This window comes from Hordeum vulgare, chromosome 5H, assembly GCF_904849725.1.
Source record: "Hordeum vulgare subsp. vulgare chromosome 5H, MorexV3_pseudomolecules_assembly, whole genome shotgun sequence".
Classification (NCBI taxonomy): Eukaryota; Viridiplantae; Streptophyta; class Magnoliopsida; order Poales; family Poaceae; genus Hordeum; species Hordeum vulgare.
This window is the reverse complement of record NC_058522.1, coordinates 273,301,684-273,316,583: the sequence shown is the minus strand read 5'-3', so window position 1 is coordinate 273,316,583 and position 14,900 is coordinate 273,301,684. Positions and strand designations below refer to the sequence as shown.

At 47.8% G+C, this 14,900-nt stretch overlaps 1 protein-coding gene across 1 annotated transcript; it reads right to left on the bottom strand.

Moving 5' to 3' along the window:
- Positions 1-9,712: 9,712 nt before the first annotated feature.
- Positions 9,713-14,457, bottom strand: LOC123398593 (cationic amino acid transporter 6, chloroplastic-like). The gene is made up of 5 exons (XM_045093050.1): positions 13,940-14,457; positions 12,779-13,001; positions 11,781-12,129; positions 10,915-11,146; positions 9,713-10,538 (listed from the first exon to the last, which is right to left on the bottom strand). The coding sequence occupies exons 1-5, from the start codon at positions 14,361-14,363 to the stop codon at positions 9,955-9,957; spliced, it is 1,812 nt and encodes a 603-aa protein (XP_044948985.1). The 5' UTR covers positions 14,364-14,457; the 3' UTR covers positions 9,713-9,954.
- Between the last annotated feature and the right edge of the window lie 443 nt (positions 14,458-14,900).

Sequence of the window (14,900 nt, the reverse complement as noted above, 5' to 3'; positions counted from 1 at the left end):
TGGTTCCGGAGGTCTCTGTCAAGATGGGCAATTATTACCTTTTGGCATCTCCTTATGTCCTTGGAAATTCGTATACTGATCTGATCCTTGGCATGGATTAGCTGGTGATGAACAAGGCGTTTATTGATTGAGAAGCCAAAGAAGTCAAGTTGACTCATCCTTCGGAGGACGTGATTATTTTCGGTGCTCGCAATGACACGATTCGTCTCTTTTCCCTCAATGAGAAGGGTGACATCTCTCCCATTTCTCAAGTTTTAGTGGTCTGTGAGTATGAAGATGTCTTTCCTGAAGAATTGCCAGGAATGCCTCTGCACCGGCCAGTTGAATGCTTAATTGAACTTGAACCTGGAACTGAACCGGTCTCCAAACATCCGTAAAAACTTGGTCCCGAAGAGCTGAAAGAGTTAAAGAGGAAGCTTGATGAGCAAGAGCGCCTGGGTCTGATCAGACCACGTTCATCTCCTTGGGGTTGTGGTATTCTGTTTGTCAAGAATAAGGATGGTAGAGACCGACTCTGTATCGATTAATGTCCATTGAATAAGAAGACAATCAGAAACAGATATCCACTTTGCAACATCAATGAATTGTTCGAGGAATTGAAAGGGGACAAGATTTTCTCTAAGCTTGATCTCCAGATGGGCTATCATCAGATCCGCATTCGCGACGAAGATATTCCCAAGACTGCTTTCAGGACAAGCGTTGGCTCTTATGAGTACACAGTGATATCTTTTGGTCTCGCCAATGCTCCTCCGACCTTCTCTCAGATGATGAATTATATCTTCTCCCCATTCAAGAATGAATTTGTCTTGGTGTATCTTGATGACATTCTTGTATTTTCTGAAACTCAGGAAGAGCATGAAGAATATCTCCGGCTTGTGCTTGATAAGATAAGAGAGCATAAGTTCTATGCTAAGTTTTTCAAATGTGAATTCTGGTTGAAGGAAGTTGTGTACCTTGGGCACATCATCTCTGCCGAGTTCATTAAAGTTGATCCTAAAAAGGTGCAAGCCATTGTTGAGTGGGAACCTCCTCAGAATGTGAAGTAGCTTCGAAGCTTTCTCGGGCTTGCAAGCTATTGCAGAAGGTTCATTGAGAACTTCTCCAAGATTGCTAAGCCTCTGTCCAACCTTCTTCAGAAGAGTCTGAAGTTTGTATGGTCTCCACGGTATCAATTGGCTTTTGATACACTCAAAGATAAGCTCACCTCCACTCCAGTCTTGACTCCTCCTGATGATTCCAAGCCTTATCAAGTGTTTTGTGATGCCTCTCTCTAAGGTCTTGGTGCAATCCTGATGCAAGAGAAGAAAGTGGTAGCTTATACCTCGAGGCAGTTGAAGCCAAGTGAGAAGAACTATCCCACTCGTGATCTTGAGTTGGCGGCAGTGGTCCATGCTTTGATGACTTGGATACACCTCTTGTTGGGAAGACAGGTTGAAGTCTACGCTGATCACAAGAGTCTGAAATACATCTTCACCCAACCTAGTCTCAACCTTCGGCAAACTCCTTGGGTGGAAATGATCCAAGATTACAATCCGAGCATTGACTTTACTCCAGGCAAAGCAAATGTCATTGCAGATTCTTTGAGCAGAAAGGCTTACTACAGGAGTCTCATTCTGAAGCCTCTCCAGCCTGATCTTTGTGAATCTTTCAGGAAGCTCAACCTTCAGATAGTACCTCAAGGATTTCTTGCTAATCTCCAGATTTCTCCTACCTTGGAAGACCAAGTATGCCAAGCTCAACTTCTTGATGCGATGGTGAAGAAAGTGAAGATTGGTTTGCAAAGAGCATTCTGAAATATAAGTGCTTCTGTGTTGATGACACAGATACCTTGTTCTTCAAGGACCGCCTTGTCGTTCCAAAAGGAGAGCTCGGGAAAGATATCATGGATGAAGATCATAATTCCCTCCTCTCGATACATCCAGGTAGTTCTAAACTGTATCAAGATCTGAAGCAGGCCTTCTGGTGGACTCGCATGAAACGTGAAATTTCTCAATTCGTGAACGCGTGTGATGTGTGTCGTAGAGTGAAGGCGGAGCATCAATGTCCTGCAGGCCTCCTCCATCCCTTGCCAATACCCTAGTGGAAATTCGATCATGTGGAACTGGATTTTGTCGGTGGGTTTCCGAAGTCCAAGAGAGGCAACGATGCCATCTTCATCGTCATCAACAAGTTGACCAAAGTTACTAATTTCCTCCCGGTCAAAGAGTCAATCTTGACAGCTCAGCTTGAAGAGTTGTATACGTCAAGGATAGTCTCTTTGCATGGTGTTCCTATGCTCGTTTCTTCAGATCGTGGAAGCATCTTTACTTCCAAGTTCTGGGATTCCTTTCAGACTGCGATGTGTACTAAGATCCGTTTCAGTACAGCTTTCCATCCCCAAACAAGTGGTCAAGTTGAGAGAGTCAATCAAATCCTTGAAGATATGCTTAGAGCTTGTGTGATTTCTTTTGGCATGAAGTGGGAAGATTGCCTACCGTTTGTACAACAACAACTTTCGAGCAAGCTCAGGCAAGGCTCCATTCGAGATTCTATATGGCAGGAAGTGTCGTACCCCGCTCAATTGGTCAGAGACTGGTGAGCGTTAGATTCTTGGGAATGACATGATCGCTGAAGCAGAAGAAATGTGCCGTGTCATTCGGGATATTCTCAAAGTAGCTCAGTCCCGTTAGGAGAGCTGCTACGATAGCAAGCATCATGACATGACTTTTCAGCTCAATGATTTTGTGCATCTCAAAGTGTCTCTCTTGAAGGGCACTCAGCGCTTCGACATCAAAGGAAAGCTTGCCTCTCACTTTGTTGGTCCTTTCAAAGTCGTTGGCAAGAGAGGGGATCTTGCATATCAGTTAGAGCTTCCATCCAATTTCTCCAATGTGCATGATGTGTTTCACGTCTCTCAGCTCCGGAGATGCTTCAAGATTCCCGAGCGCACAGTTGATCTCCAAGACATCGATTTCCAGCCCGACCTATCCTACCATGAGCATCCTATAGCAATTCTTGAAGAGACCAAGTGCAAGACCCGCAATAAGTCAATCAAGTTCCTCAAAGTGCAATGATCACATCATTCCGACAAATAAGCCACTTGGGAGCGCGAGGACCACCTTCGTTCCAAATTCCTAGAGTTTTTTCACTCATAGATCTCGGGTCGAGATCCTCTTGTAGTGTGGGAGAGTTGTGACGACCCCAATGTGTTCCCTTCCCCCTCTTGTAATTTCTTCCCCTGTATGGCAAGTTGGCAACCTTGTTTGGATGATCAAGTGGTTTGAATTAATTGTGTTATCATTTTATGTTGCATCTGGCATCATGCATGGCATCATTTCAATTGTGTTCCTTGTCTTGTGTTTCTTGTTGCACCTTGATGTTCGAGTGCGAGTGCAGGTGTGGTTATGACCTGGTATTTGCAATATGATTGGGTACAACAAGATCAACCTCAAAACCCCTTGTTGCACCATAGTTCAAAACTTCTCTCCCCTTTCCAATTATTTTGTGGCAGATTTAAAGCTTCTGTTTTCCCCAATAAAAATGTTCCTCTTTTCCTAAAAATCATTTTGTTAATTGTGAAGGCAACCTTCTAGTTTTATTCTTATTTTCTGTTTTATTTAAAAACAAATTCTCATTTAAATAAAAGGCATTTAAATTTTACTCTTCAAAAATGCCCAATTTATTTTTATAAATTGGAGCATGATTTTAGAAGTCCAAAAGTATTTTTTGTTTTGGTTAAATTCCTTTTCTTTCACCTATGGCATTTATTCTAAGTCGGCTTTATCTTTTCTTTTGCAAAGTTTTCGAACCAAAGAGAGAGAGAGAGAGAGAGAGTGACCCATGTCCACCTAGTTTCAGCCCACAACCGCAGTCTTCCGTGTACCTTTCTAGCTTGGCGATTGCGGCCCGACCGGTCATCCTCCGTAGCCGTCCTCTTCCTTGCCCACTTTCCACCTCCTGCTCACAGAGCGAGTGAGGGCGGCCCCCGCCATGGCCATTGGTGGCTTAGTGGGACGCGTCGTCCTCGCTATAAAGCCTCGGTGTCCACACCCCCCTTGCTAGGGTTCCTCCTAGCGCCGCCAGCCACCTCTTTTCCCTCCTCCTTCTCCTCTGTTTAGATTGGAGCAGGTTCCCTCTGCCATGGACAGAAGGAGTTTGCAGTTGCCGCCGCGCTAGGAACCTCCTGCATCGACGCCTCTGGTGCCAGGAGCTTCGCCAGTGAAGGGCGGTTCCATTCCCGCGCACAGGACGCGCCGGAAACCTCTCCATCAAGCTGGCACCGTCGTCCCCTTCTTGTTCCCCTTCGATGAACCTCTTCTGCAGCACCTCGTCATCGCTTCCTCCTCGTCGTCATGCGGCTGCACTTCTCTCCGCCCCTAGGTGAGCAGACGCATCTTCGCCCCCCTCGCTATTTGTAGCCTCTCCGTAGCCCGCGTCGCCGGCATGTTGCTCAGTCGCGCGGCTCTGTAGCGTAGCAGCATCTCGCGTAGTGCAGCAGCAACAGTAGATTGTAGCAGCAGCAGCAGCGCAGCAGTGCTCGAGCACACAGTTTCCCCTCCATGTTGTGTTTTCCCTATGATGTGCGTGCGTGTGCCTGATGTGTGTGCATCGACAGCACATCGCCGACGTTTCTCCGCCCTAGCAGGGAGGACGCCTGTTGTTTTATCTTCGGAGGTGGAACCCCATATCGAGCAGATTCCCCTCCGTAGCCCGACTGGTAGAGCGTGCGTGCAAAGACCTTTCGGTCTTCGATTCGAGTCCCTTCCTCGCGCCCCCTTTTTCTTAGGTTTTATTTACCTGTGTTGCTAGTTGCAGAGTCTACATATCTGAATTACCCCCCCCCCCCCTCTATTGTGCAGCTAGCCTGCGGTAGCCTAGTGGTATGGTGTGTGTGTGCGTGGAGGGAAAGGTGGTGGGTTCGATCCCCCACCAGACCCCTTTTATTTCTGCCTGTTACTTCTGTTTTGTGGTATGTAGGGCCCACCTGGCATACTCTTGGGCCCCCTGGTGCCTATGACCAGTGGGGCCCTGTTAGATTATATATGTTGGTGTTATTTTGCGACTTGTGTGATATTCCTTTTGTGGAATATTCCAGAAAGGGAATTTGCCAAATCTGGCATATACCCAACTAGGTATGATTTGACTTATATGTAGTATTGGATTCTATGTAGATTTTCTTTTCAGTTTTAGGTAGTTTTATGCAAGCAAGTATATAGGTTTGTGGTTTATTTTATTTTGTTTGTGTGTTAAATTCCATTTTTGGAATAATTCCCTTAATGGAATTTGCCTAATCTGGTATATACCAAATCTGGCAGGTGCAAGAAGAGCCCCTGTTCTTGACATGGGTAGTTTTGATTTTGGTTAGAATTTCTTTGCTGTTTTGTGGTGTTTTTATGATGCATATATAGAAGTATGATATATGTATTTGGGATAGAAAAATCCCAGGAATCCAATGGTGACACTAGATTTCAGTTTTGAGCAGTTCTGCAAAACTGGCATTTTTATGAGGTGACACTTTGTCAATTGAGTAGGACTGTTTCTCTGCATATTTAGAAGGTTGTGCATACATGCATCATATTGATTGTTGCATTATATTTTGCTGGTGTTTATTTGTTGTTATTTCTTTGGGTAGCATCGCGTACGGGAAACAAGTTCGAGGAGTCCGGTGAGTTTGTGCACGAAGATCAGGTAGAGTTCCACTCTGAAGATTTCAGAGTCAAGATGATCGTGACCTTGACACCATTTCTAGCTTTGTTATGCATAGTTGATTCGTTTCCATTGTTATTTCTCCGTTACCTACCACCTGATATATAGGCCATCAAACATTGCCATGAAACCTTTAACACTTCCCCTCCTATCAAATATTGTTTGGCTAAGTTAGGCTTGCTCAACCATTCTAGCAAATATTGTTTGGCTAAGTTAGGCTTGCTCAACCATTCTTATTAGCGTTGCTAGTTGCACGTGCAAGCTGGTCCATGTGATAACATGGGCAATTTGATATTATCTTATTTAAATGCTATTTAATTAAGGCACCTAGCAAATATTGTTTGGCTAAGTTATGCTTTCTCAACCATTCTTATTAGCATTGCTAGTTGCGGGTGCAAGCTTGTCCATCTGATAACATGGGCATTTTGATATCATATTATTTAAATGCTATTTAATTAATGCATGTATATACTTGGTAAAGAGCGAAAGGCCTCGCCTTTTGCCGGGTGATTAGTTCCATTTTTGCCGCCGTAGTTTCGGCTACCGGTGTTTTATTCCATAACTGAGCGCTCCTAACACGTTCGGGGTTGTTATGGGGACCCCCTTGGTAAATAGTTTAGTGTTAAGGCATGTCTAGCAAGACCCAACTTTGGTGTTAATTGGCTAACAACTTAATACTAAAAAGCATAGGGAATAGCTACCCTGAAGAACTTAATCAACCCCCCGGGTCAGTGCTCCTCATGAGTGTTGGTCCAAACTAGAGCACCATGCGGGGCCAACCCGGGGCAACTCAGGAGATTTCTATCAGGCCACTGTACGCTTCGCTTATCCAACGTGTCATGAGATTGAGATACGCGGCTCTTATCGGGTTCGTCGACACGTCGGGTGGTCTTACTGGACTTGTCTTACCTTAATGATATATCTTGCGCACTGGGATTACAGTGATACTTTGGGTCTTCTCAAAGTTCAGATTTTCCTTTAAGGAATTCGACGAGAACGTGAGCTTCGTGGTCGAGGATTTCTGTGCGGCCTGTGGTAATTTGTGATGGATTATTTGGAGCACCCCTGCAGGGTTAAATCTTTCAGAAAGTCGTGCCCGCGGTTATGTGGCAATCATGGATATTTTGTTAACATTCGGTTCTAGATAACTTAAAGTAACTTAACTAAAACCTACCAACTGTGTGCTTAACCGTGACTGTTTCCTTCAGAGTTCCTTCTCTGATCGAGAACACGGTGGGGTTATGACCGAAGTAGGTAGGTGTTCAGGATCACTTAGTGATTATTCTTAGTTAACGAACTTCTTGCATAGACCACCATAACTTAATTATGTTCATTGTAAGTTAGCCACAATACATGCTTAGGCTGCTGCAAACTCAAAAACGTACCCCAACCTCACCTATTAAGTTAGTTAGACTCGATACCAAGGTCATGAGATTGCTGAGTCCCCGTGACTGACAGATTACTACAACCACCCAGAGGTACAGGTACCCCAGATATCGATGCTCCTGAGGATACCCAGCTGAAGTGGGAGTTCGACGAGGCCAGTGGCAGGTTGTACGTGACGTATCCCGACGACTAGAGGCACTTGGTCGTGATCTGGGCCTAGCAATGCGGGATAGCATTAGCTTTTGTCGTTTATCTTGTCCGTAGTCGAACCCTGCTTTCCATTTGAATAATGTATGACTCTGTGACTTTCTAATTTAGCTTGTGGCGAGTGTATGCCAAATCTTATTACTCTTCCATCTATTATGTAATGCAATGTTTATCCTGCTTGTGAAACATCTATATGCGACACTTTCCCCTTTTGAGGCCTCACCCCCAAATAAGGAAAGTGTCGCATCTTAGTCGTTACAGTGCTTCTCCATGTGTCTCGGCCACATGCATCCGATGGCAGGTGACCGGTGGAGGAAGGTGGCATGATGGGCCAGAGGCACGGGGAAGGAAGCTTTGGCAACCATCTGCGCGCACTGGCGCAGGAAGACAGGTTGAGGGGTGACGAAGGTGGTGGGGTGGTGCTTGCTCGTGGCCGTTGTGCCCTGGTAGGTGGTGCGGCGACACTGGCACGTGGCGGCCTCGCCCGGAGGGGAAGTTGTCGGGGCAGTGGCGGCCGACCGTCGTGACGCGGCACGGGTTCTCAAGTTGGTCGGGGTGGGGCCGGATCCTCGGCTTGTAGCTCCACCAGTGGTCATGGCGGCCGGATCCCGTGGTGGAGGCCTCGTTGGGGGTTGGTGGGGGCCGGATCCCGCCATGGTCTTAAGGGGGGGCACTACGGGGGGGGGGGGGGGGGGGGATCCTACCATGGCCATGGAGGATTCGATGGGGGCGCTAGAGGGGGACTAGGGTGGGATGTTGCGGTGGAGCAGGGAGGTGGTAGGGCGGCGCGCTGTTGTTGAGAGGCTGGCGGTCGAGCAGGGGATGAAGAATGCGGGGTGGGGTGGGTAGTGCATAGGGGAAAGGAAAAGGTGGGGTGGGCTACGGTTCGGTTCGGGGGTTTTCGCAGTGTCGAAGTGTTTGCAGAATAAGAGATTTTTGTTAGCAGAATAAGGTCTTAAGGGGTGTCTTAAGCAGGAAGAACTCCTACCAACTGATCGCATACGAGCAAGTCAAGAGGAATTTGAGCATGTCATACCTACAGACGGAGAATACCATCTGGATTTCCGTAGCGATGTTGGTAATAGATAGATATATGTTAGCTAGGTTAGGGATCGCAAGACATAATTGTATATATGCATGAACGTGTACTATATGTAGTAGCGTCGAATAGATATACAGAAACTTGTTGTTCGACCAAGCATGGAGTAAGAGCGGTCACTTCTCCCTATATTCATGACGATGTCGTGTAACGGTTTGTTCATTGCTATATGTACGTACTAGTTGGTACCAGCCAAGAACACCAACAAGCATAAGGAACCAAAGATGATGGACACAAAAAAGAAAAGGGGGAAACACAATATGAAACCCCTAAACCCTCCAAAACCCCTAAATCCCTCCTTAAAAAAAGTAAACCCAGTGCCTGGCTGCTGCTGATGCGTGGCCGCCTTTTAGTCTCGGTCGGTGTTACCAACCGATACTAAAGGTCGTCCTGCCCTCGTGCCCCATAGCAGCCACTTGGACCACCTTTAGGCCCGGTTGGTAACACAACCGGGACTAAAAGTTTGGGCCTTTAGTCCCGATTGTTTAGTCCCGGTTGCAGAACCGGGACTAAAGACCCTCTGAAACCGGGACTAATGCCCTGTTTTCTACTAGTGGACTCGAACCGGTGGTTGTGGCTGGAGCGTTATTATTGGTATAAGAACCACCCTCGCGATTACACGGTAGTGTGCATGTTAGTGGTGCATAAATGCGGGCGCGTGTGGATGCTTGCATTGACGTGCAGAGGTGGGCAATAGGGAACATTCCTGTTGAGTCGACACGGACGTTAGTTCTTTTGGGGATGTATGTGATACGTGACTTAATAGGAATGATAGACTACTTATATGACAAGGTGCACCTTTTATTCTTGAAACCATTAGAAAGGAACTCGAAGTTAGTGCTCTTGGTTTGAAACAATTTGATGATGGGTTACCGACTAGCAAATTGATCCAGGTTGCGCACGAAAAAGTGTGTAGAAAAGACTATTGCTAGTTATGGGATCAAGTTTAGAGCCAAGAGGCGCGTGGTGGGTTTGATCGAGGCGTTACAATGTTATGTGGTTAGTCTAGTGTTGGTTATTATGTTTAGATTTTCATTCTGATTGTTGGTAGTGTATATTTTGTATGTCATGAAACTTATGTTATTGGATTCATATTCGGAAATGGATTTTAATTATAATGTTTCTTATAGTATATAACTTATTTTTAATAGTTTAATTACAGGTCAAAGTCTAACTCAATACAAAAAAGACTAATAAATCAGGACGGAGGTAGAACCTCTCAATTGATTTCGGTTGTAAGATTATTCAACGTTTGTTTGCATTATTAATTTAAAATCGGGCGCTTTTTATCTAAGAAAAAAAAAGTTGAAATACAAGCATTTGGGCTGAAGTATCTTCCAGGAAATTAGACATGTACATTTTAGAAGAACTTGTGCATTCGCATATGCAAGTTCCAGGTAAAATCTCCTTTCCCCAATCTTATCTCGGTTTTCATATTTCATCACCATGTTAGCTGTTTTTTTTTACTCCCAACGGCTACTCGAAATCTTAGATCATGACAGAAAATTGTTAGAAAGAAGAAAAACCTAGACGCTCTAGAGCAGCAGTTAACAAGCTCATTCTCTCCACCCTAGTAGCTACACCCTGCAAGCTTCGTCCTGCACCTTGGCGCCGTCGAGCGTGGAGCTCTCCTCGGCGTCATAGCTGGCGTGCACGCTGTAGAGTACGTACACGAGCACGGCCGCCGCGGAGAAGAAGCCGAACCGGACGTATGACGGGCGGTCGAGGGAACCGAGCAGGAAGACGTTGAGGAACACGGAGGCCGCGGGCACCCACGGCATCCCCGGCACGCCCCAAAGCTCGGGCGTGTGCACCTGGGGCACCAGCGCCTGGAACGCACCGACCGTGGCCACCGCCGCCGCGCCACACGCCGACAGGAGCCCAACCCTGGTGCGACCGCCCTCCGGCGCCAGCTTCCACACCAGCGTGAAGGAGAGCGCAATGAGGGAGAAGGCAAGGAGAAACGCGAGGGTCGGCCATGCGCCGGGCTGCCGGTCCCTGGCTTCGGAGGTGGCGGTGCTGCTGCCGGTTGGGCCGACGACGTAGCGGCGGTACACGACGGCGTTGGACACCATGTAGAAGACGAAGAGCGTGCCGATGCAGACGAGGTTGAGGAGGATGTCAAGCTCCGTGAAGAGCGCCAGCGCAGCCGTCAAGAGTCCTGCGAGGAGTAGCATCACATTATCAAATACAAAAAGGTCAAAATGAATGAAGAAAACTTAGGAAAAGTGACATTGTCGTGGTACTAATCAGGTTCTTTCTTTGCATGATACCCGCGTGTCTACATTCTACTCCTCGCTAGTCGCGGGTTGTCCATGGAAACGGCTTCCCAGCAGGAAAGTCCACAAAGAAAGGCGGGGTTGTCGCTCGCTAGTCGCTAATCGCTTTCGCCGGCCGTTATGATGGTCACGGAAAGCAACCATGCATGACATTGTCGTTGCCCGGAGTACTCGGTCAGGAATTCTCCCGAAGAAACCATGGTGCCCGTGACGTTGGTCAAAAGTGAGCGGAAAGGGTTGCAAGGACGGACGGCGTACCGAGGAAGGCGGAGGCGTTGACGGGGGTGGCAGTCTTGGGGTGCACCTTGGCGAGCCAGGCGGGCATGACACCAGAGCGGCCGATGACGCACAGGTACCTGGCCTGCCCCAGCATGGCCACCATTAGCGACGTCAAGATGCCTAGGCTGGCACCGGCCCCGATCACGTTGGACACCCAGCCCCATCCGTCGCTCCCCCTGAAGGCCCCTGAGAAGGGCGCCTCCTTGTCGATCTGAAAACACCACACACACACAGACACAGTTTAGATCGAGCTAGCAGGTCAAATACTGTCAGATTCTGTCACTGATCATGGATGCCATCATGGGTTACCAAGAAACAAAAGGAGAACAGGATAAAGGCAAAATTGTGTGCACAACTGCACATAGTAGATGCTTTACCACGCTGTGCTGTGCTAGAAAAGTAGTAGAAAGTATATTTGGGCCGGCCGTCCTGCGACGGCGACAGCAGATTCATCCCGAAAAAACACATGCCCAACATCCCAAAAAGGGACGAGGCAAAGGTAGAACAGAAAAGCAACAAGAATCGTCTTGTTGCCACTGGCATCAATCTCCTGTTCTAATACAGCTACTATTACTCTGAGCAGCTATAGCAACGGAGCAACCTCATCCACCTTAGGCAATATATTCCCAGAATTATACTCACCTACACAATCATCATATCATAGGTGAGATCTCTTCTCTTTTAGTAGGGGGACGAGGCGAGAGAGACTCAAAAGTAGACTAGGATGAGTAAGGAGCATCATCCGTATGCCCATGCTGCCTACACAAGAATCTTAGAAAGAAAGAAATATACTCCACTAGATAAATATACTCCACTAGATATAGATATAGATAAATGGTTCTCACCGCGTCGTATGGGAGGAGCATGGACATGGAGGCGGCCATGAGGCAGTAGAGCACGGTGACGATGACGACGGACCCCGAGACGCCGATGGGGATGTCGCGCGCTGGCCGCTCCACTTCTTCTGCCATGGTGGACACCGCGTCGTAGCCGATGTAGCTCAGGTACACCATGGCCGCGCCGCTGAAGACGCCACCGACGCCGTTGGGGAAGAAACCGCCTGGGTGGGCGGGGTCGGCCGGGTGGGTCAGGTTGCGCACGTCTCCACGCCAGAAGCCCATGACGATGATGAACAGGATGAAGGCCACATGCACGGCCGTGAGGACCATGTTCACCTTGGAGCTCTCTTTGGTGCTGCCAGCGCAGACATGAAAACAGTGTCATACTTGTGCTTTAGAACGTAGATTCGTTCATTTTATTCCGTATATAGCCCCCTAATAAAATCTTTAAAAAAGAAACGAAGGGAATAAAAAAGAAAGAATCTCTTGTTTGAACTTCACAGGAAACGGAATCGAGTACTTGTATGTAGGAGTACTAGATTTAAAAGGAGTGGTTGTCTTGTCAGATTCTATCTTTTCTTTGGAGAAAGCTTGTTAAGAATTGGCACAAAAGACATTCGATTGCGAAAGGCAGGAAAAGCTACAGCAGCGAGCGACCGAGTAGACCCTTTTCTGACTTACCGAACAAAATCTCGAAAATAATAATCAATAATAATGGCTAGAAGTAGAGCAAATCGAACCTTGTAAAATCTAGCAAAAAAGTAAAGTGATATTTGCACCGGTTCTTTTTACAAGATTGACTGATACTAGCAACAGGGTGTGGGGTCCGATTTCAGTCAACGGTCATGCAAAACGCACAGTCGTCAACAGTCATGCAAAACACACAGTGCCGAGAGACGCGCGGCAAGAGACAAGAGAAGGCTGACACTTGCAAGCAAAGCCAAAATGTTGATTCATTATTATATTATAGCAAAAAAAAAATAGTAGGAAGAGTATAGTAGTACCTGTAGCAGATGCAGACGGAGATGAGAAGGATGACCCCGACGGCGACGAGGTCGACCTCGTTGAAGCCGTTGGGGAGGCCCGGCACGGCGATCCGCCACTTGCTTGGCGCGTCCACGCCGACCGCCGTGCCCATGTACGCCGTGAAGCTGCGCGCCACGGCGGCGTTGGAGAAGACGTACTCCATGATCAGGTTCGCTCCCGTGAGGAACGCAGCGAATTCCCCTGCACGCACCCACGCACGGACACAAACAAACAAGGCGATCAGCTCCAGCTCTGCCTGCAACCGCAACCGGCGGCGGCGGCTGTGAAGTACAGTAGATCTTTTACTCATGAGTTGAGTTAGCCAGGCCCCATATGCATCTGGGCCAAAGGGCCGAACCAACCGTTTTGGGACGCGAGAAAGCGACCTCCTAACATTATTTCCTGGATATGGATGTGTACGTGTGCGTGCGATAAAATTTGTTGGGAGTCGCAATCCCAAGTTTTCCTTTCTTTAATTGCCCCCGTTGGACTTGCGAGTTTCTTTTACTCTGCTAAATCTCAATCCAAATTCAGCTGACAGCGAGACGTGCATACGTAGTACGTACGTACACCAGATTTATTGGGTTTTCCTATCCTATATCTATGCCTACATACATACTGCTGGAACAGCAACGTAGGTACGTAGTAGTAATAATCTATCTGAATCTGAGTTTTATTTTATCAGCAACGGAACGACCTTACAGGCAGGCAGGCAGGCAGGCAAGGCGACAGCAGGAACAGCGGCATCGTGTTCATGACGCGACGACGACACCTCTCTCCTACGCATTTAATACGAGCAAAAGGAGGCTGCTTTTTGGGCAACTGGACAACCACAAAGTATACAACACATGAAGGAAGATAGATAACCATCGATCGAATAGTTAAGAATGGATACGATTTTTCCCCAATATGTTATGTGATGAGGCCCCCGGCCCGGTGACGTACTCCAATCGCACCAACGAAGCGAGTGAGAGCAAAATATTCATAACCATGGGATAAATAAACAAGTCCTTTTACTACTTAGATAGGAGTGGTATGACAAGAAACGAGCAGATTATAGTATAATTGATGGTTGTTTTGAATGGCGTTATTCGAGTCATGATCTCGGCATGATTGGGGGCCAGGGCCAACGGGCTCACCGAAGGTGACGCGGAGGTAGCTGAAGGCGCCGCCGGCGACGGGCATGTCCACGGCGAACTCCGTGTAGCAGAAGGCGGAGAGCAGCGCGCAGAGGCCGGCAATGGCGTAGGACACGACGACGCCGGGGCCCGCGTAGAGCCTCGTAGCGCGCCCGGTGGTGACGAACACCCCGGCGCCCACCATGCCGCCGAGGCCGAGCCCCACGAGGTCCGGCCACCGCAGCGCGCGCGCCATCGGAGCCCCCGACCGCGCGCGGACGCGGCTCATCTCTTCTTCCGGCGCCGTCGCCGCGCACGCGCGCCGTGCCAACCGCCGCGGCGTCTGCGACAGGGCCCGCCCGTACGAGCGCAGGCTCGAGAACGAGCCCCCGACGTCCCGGCCGCTCTGATCCGACTCAGGCGTCATCAGTGCGCCCTTGTCCATGGCCGTGAAGGATCCAAGTGCCGCTCCAGAAATTGCGCCTGGGCGGCGGGGTGCGTCTTTCCTGAGGGGGGCTGGACAAGAAACGCAAGATGAGGCGTGGAGAGTGAGGGGTCCAAGACCACGGTTTATAAAGAGGCCACACGAGCGGGAGGGTTGACGGTGTTTCGACGCGTAGTAGCATTTTCCACTGTCCCCTCCGTTCCTAAATACTTTTTTCGTCCCAAAATATGTCTTTTTTAGACATTTTAATAAAAGACTACATACAAAATAAAATGAATGAATTTATACTTTAAAATGTCTATATACATCCGTACGTAGTTTAATAATGAAATTCCTAAAAAGCTTATTATATTTAAGAAGAGAGGGAGTATAATTCTTTTTAAATATTTTATTAATAGATTACATATAGAGCAAAATAATGAATCTACACTCTAAAATATGTCTATATAAATTAATATGTAGTTTCCTAGTGAGATGATCAAAGTTTTTTGGTTTATATGGACTTGAGCAAGCATCTCGGAGTTGGAATATACACTT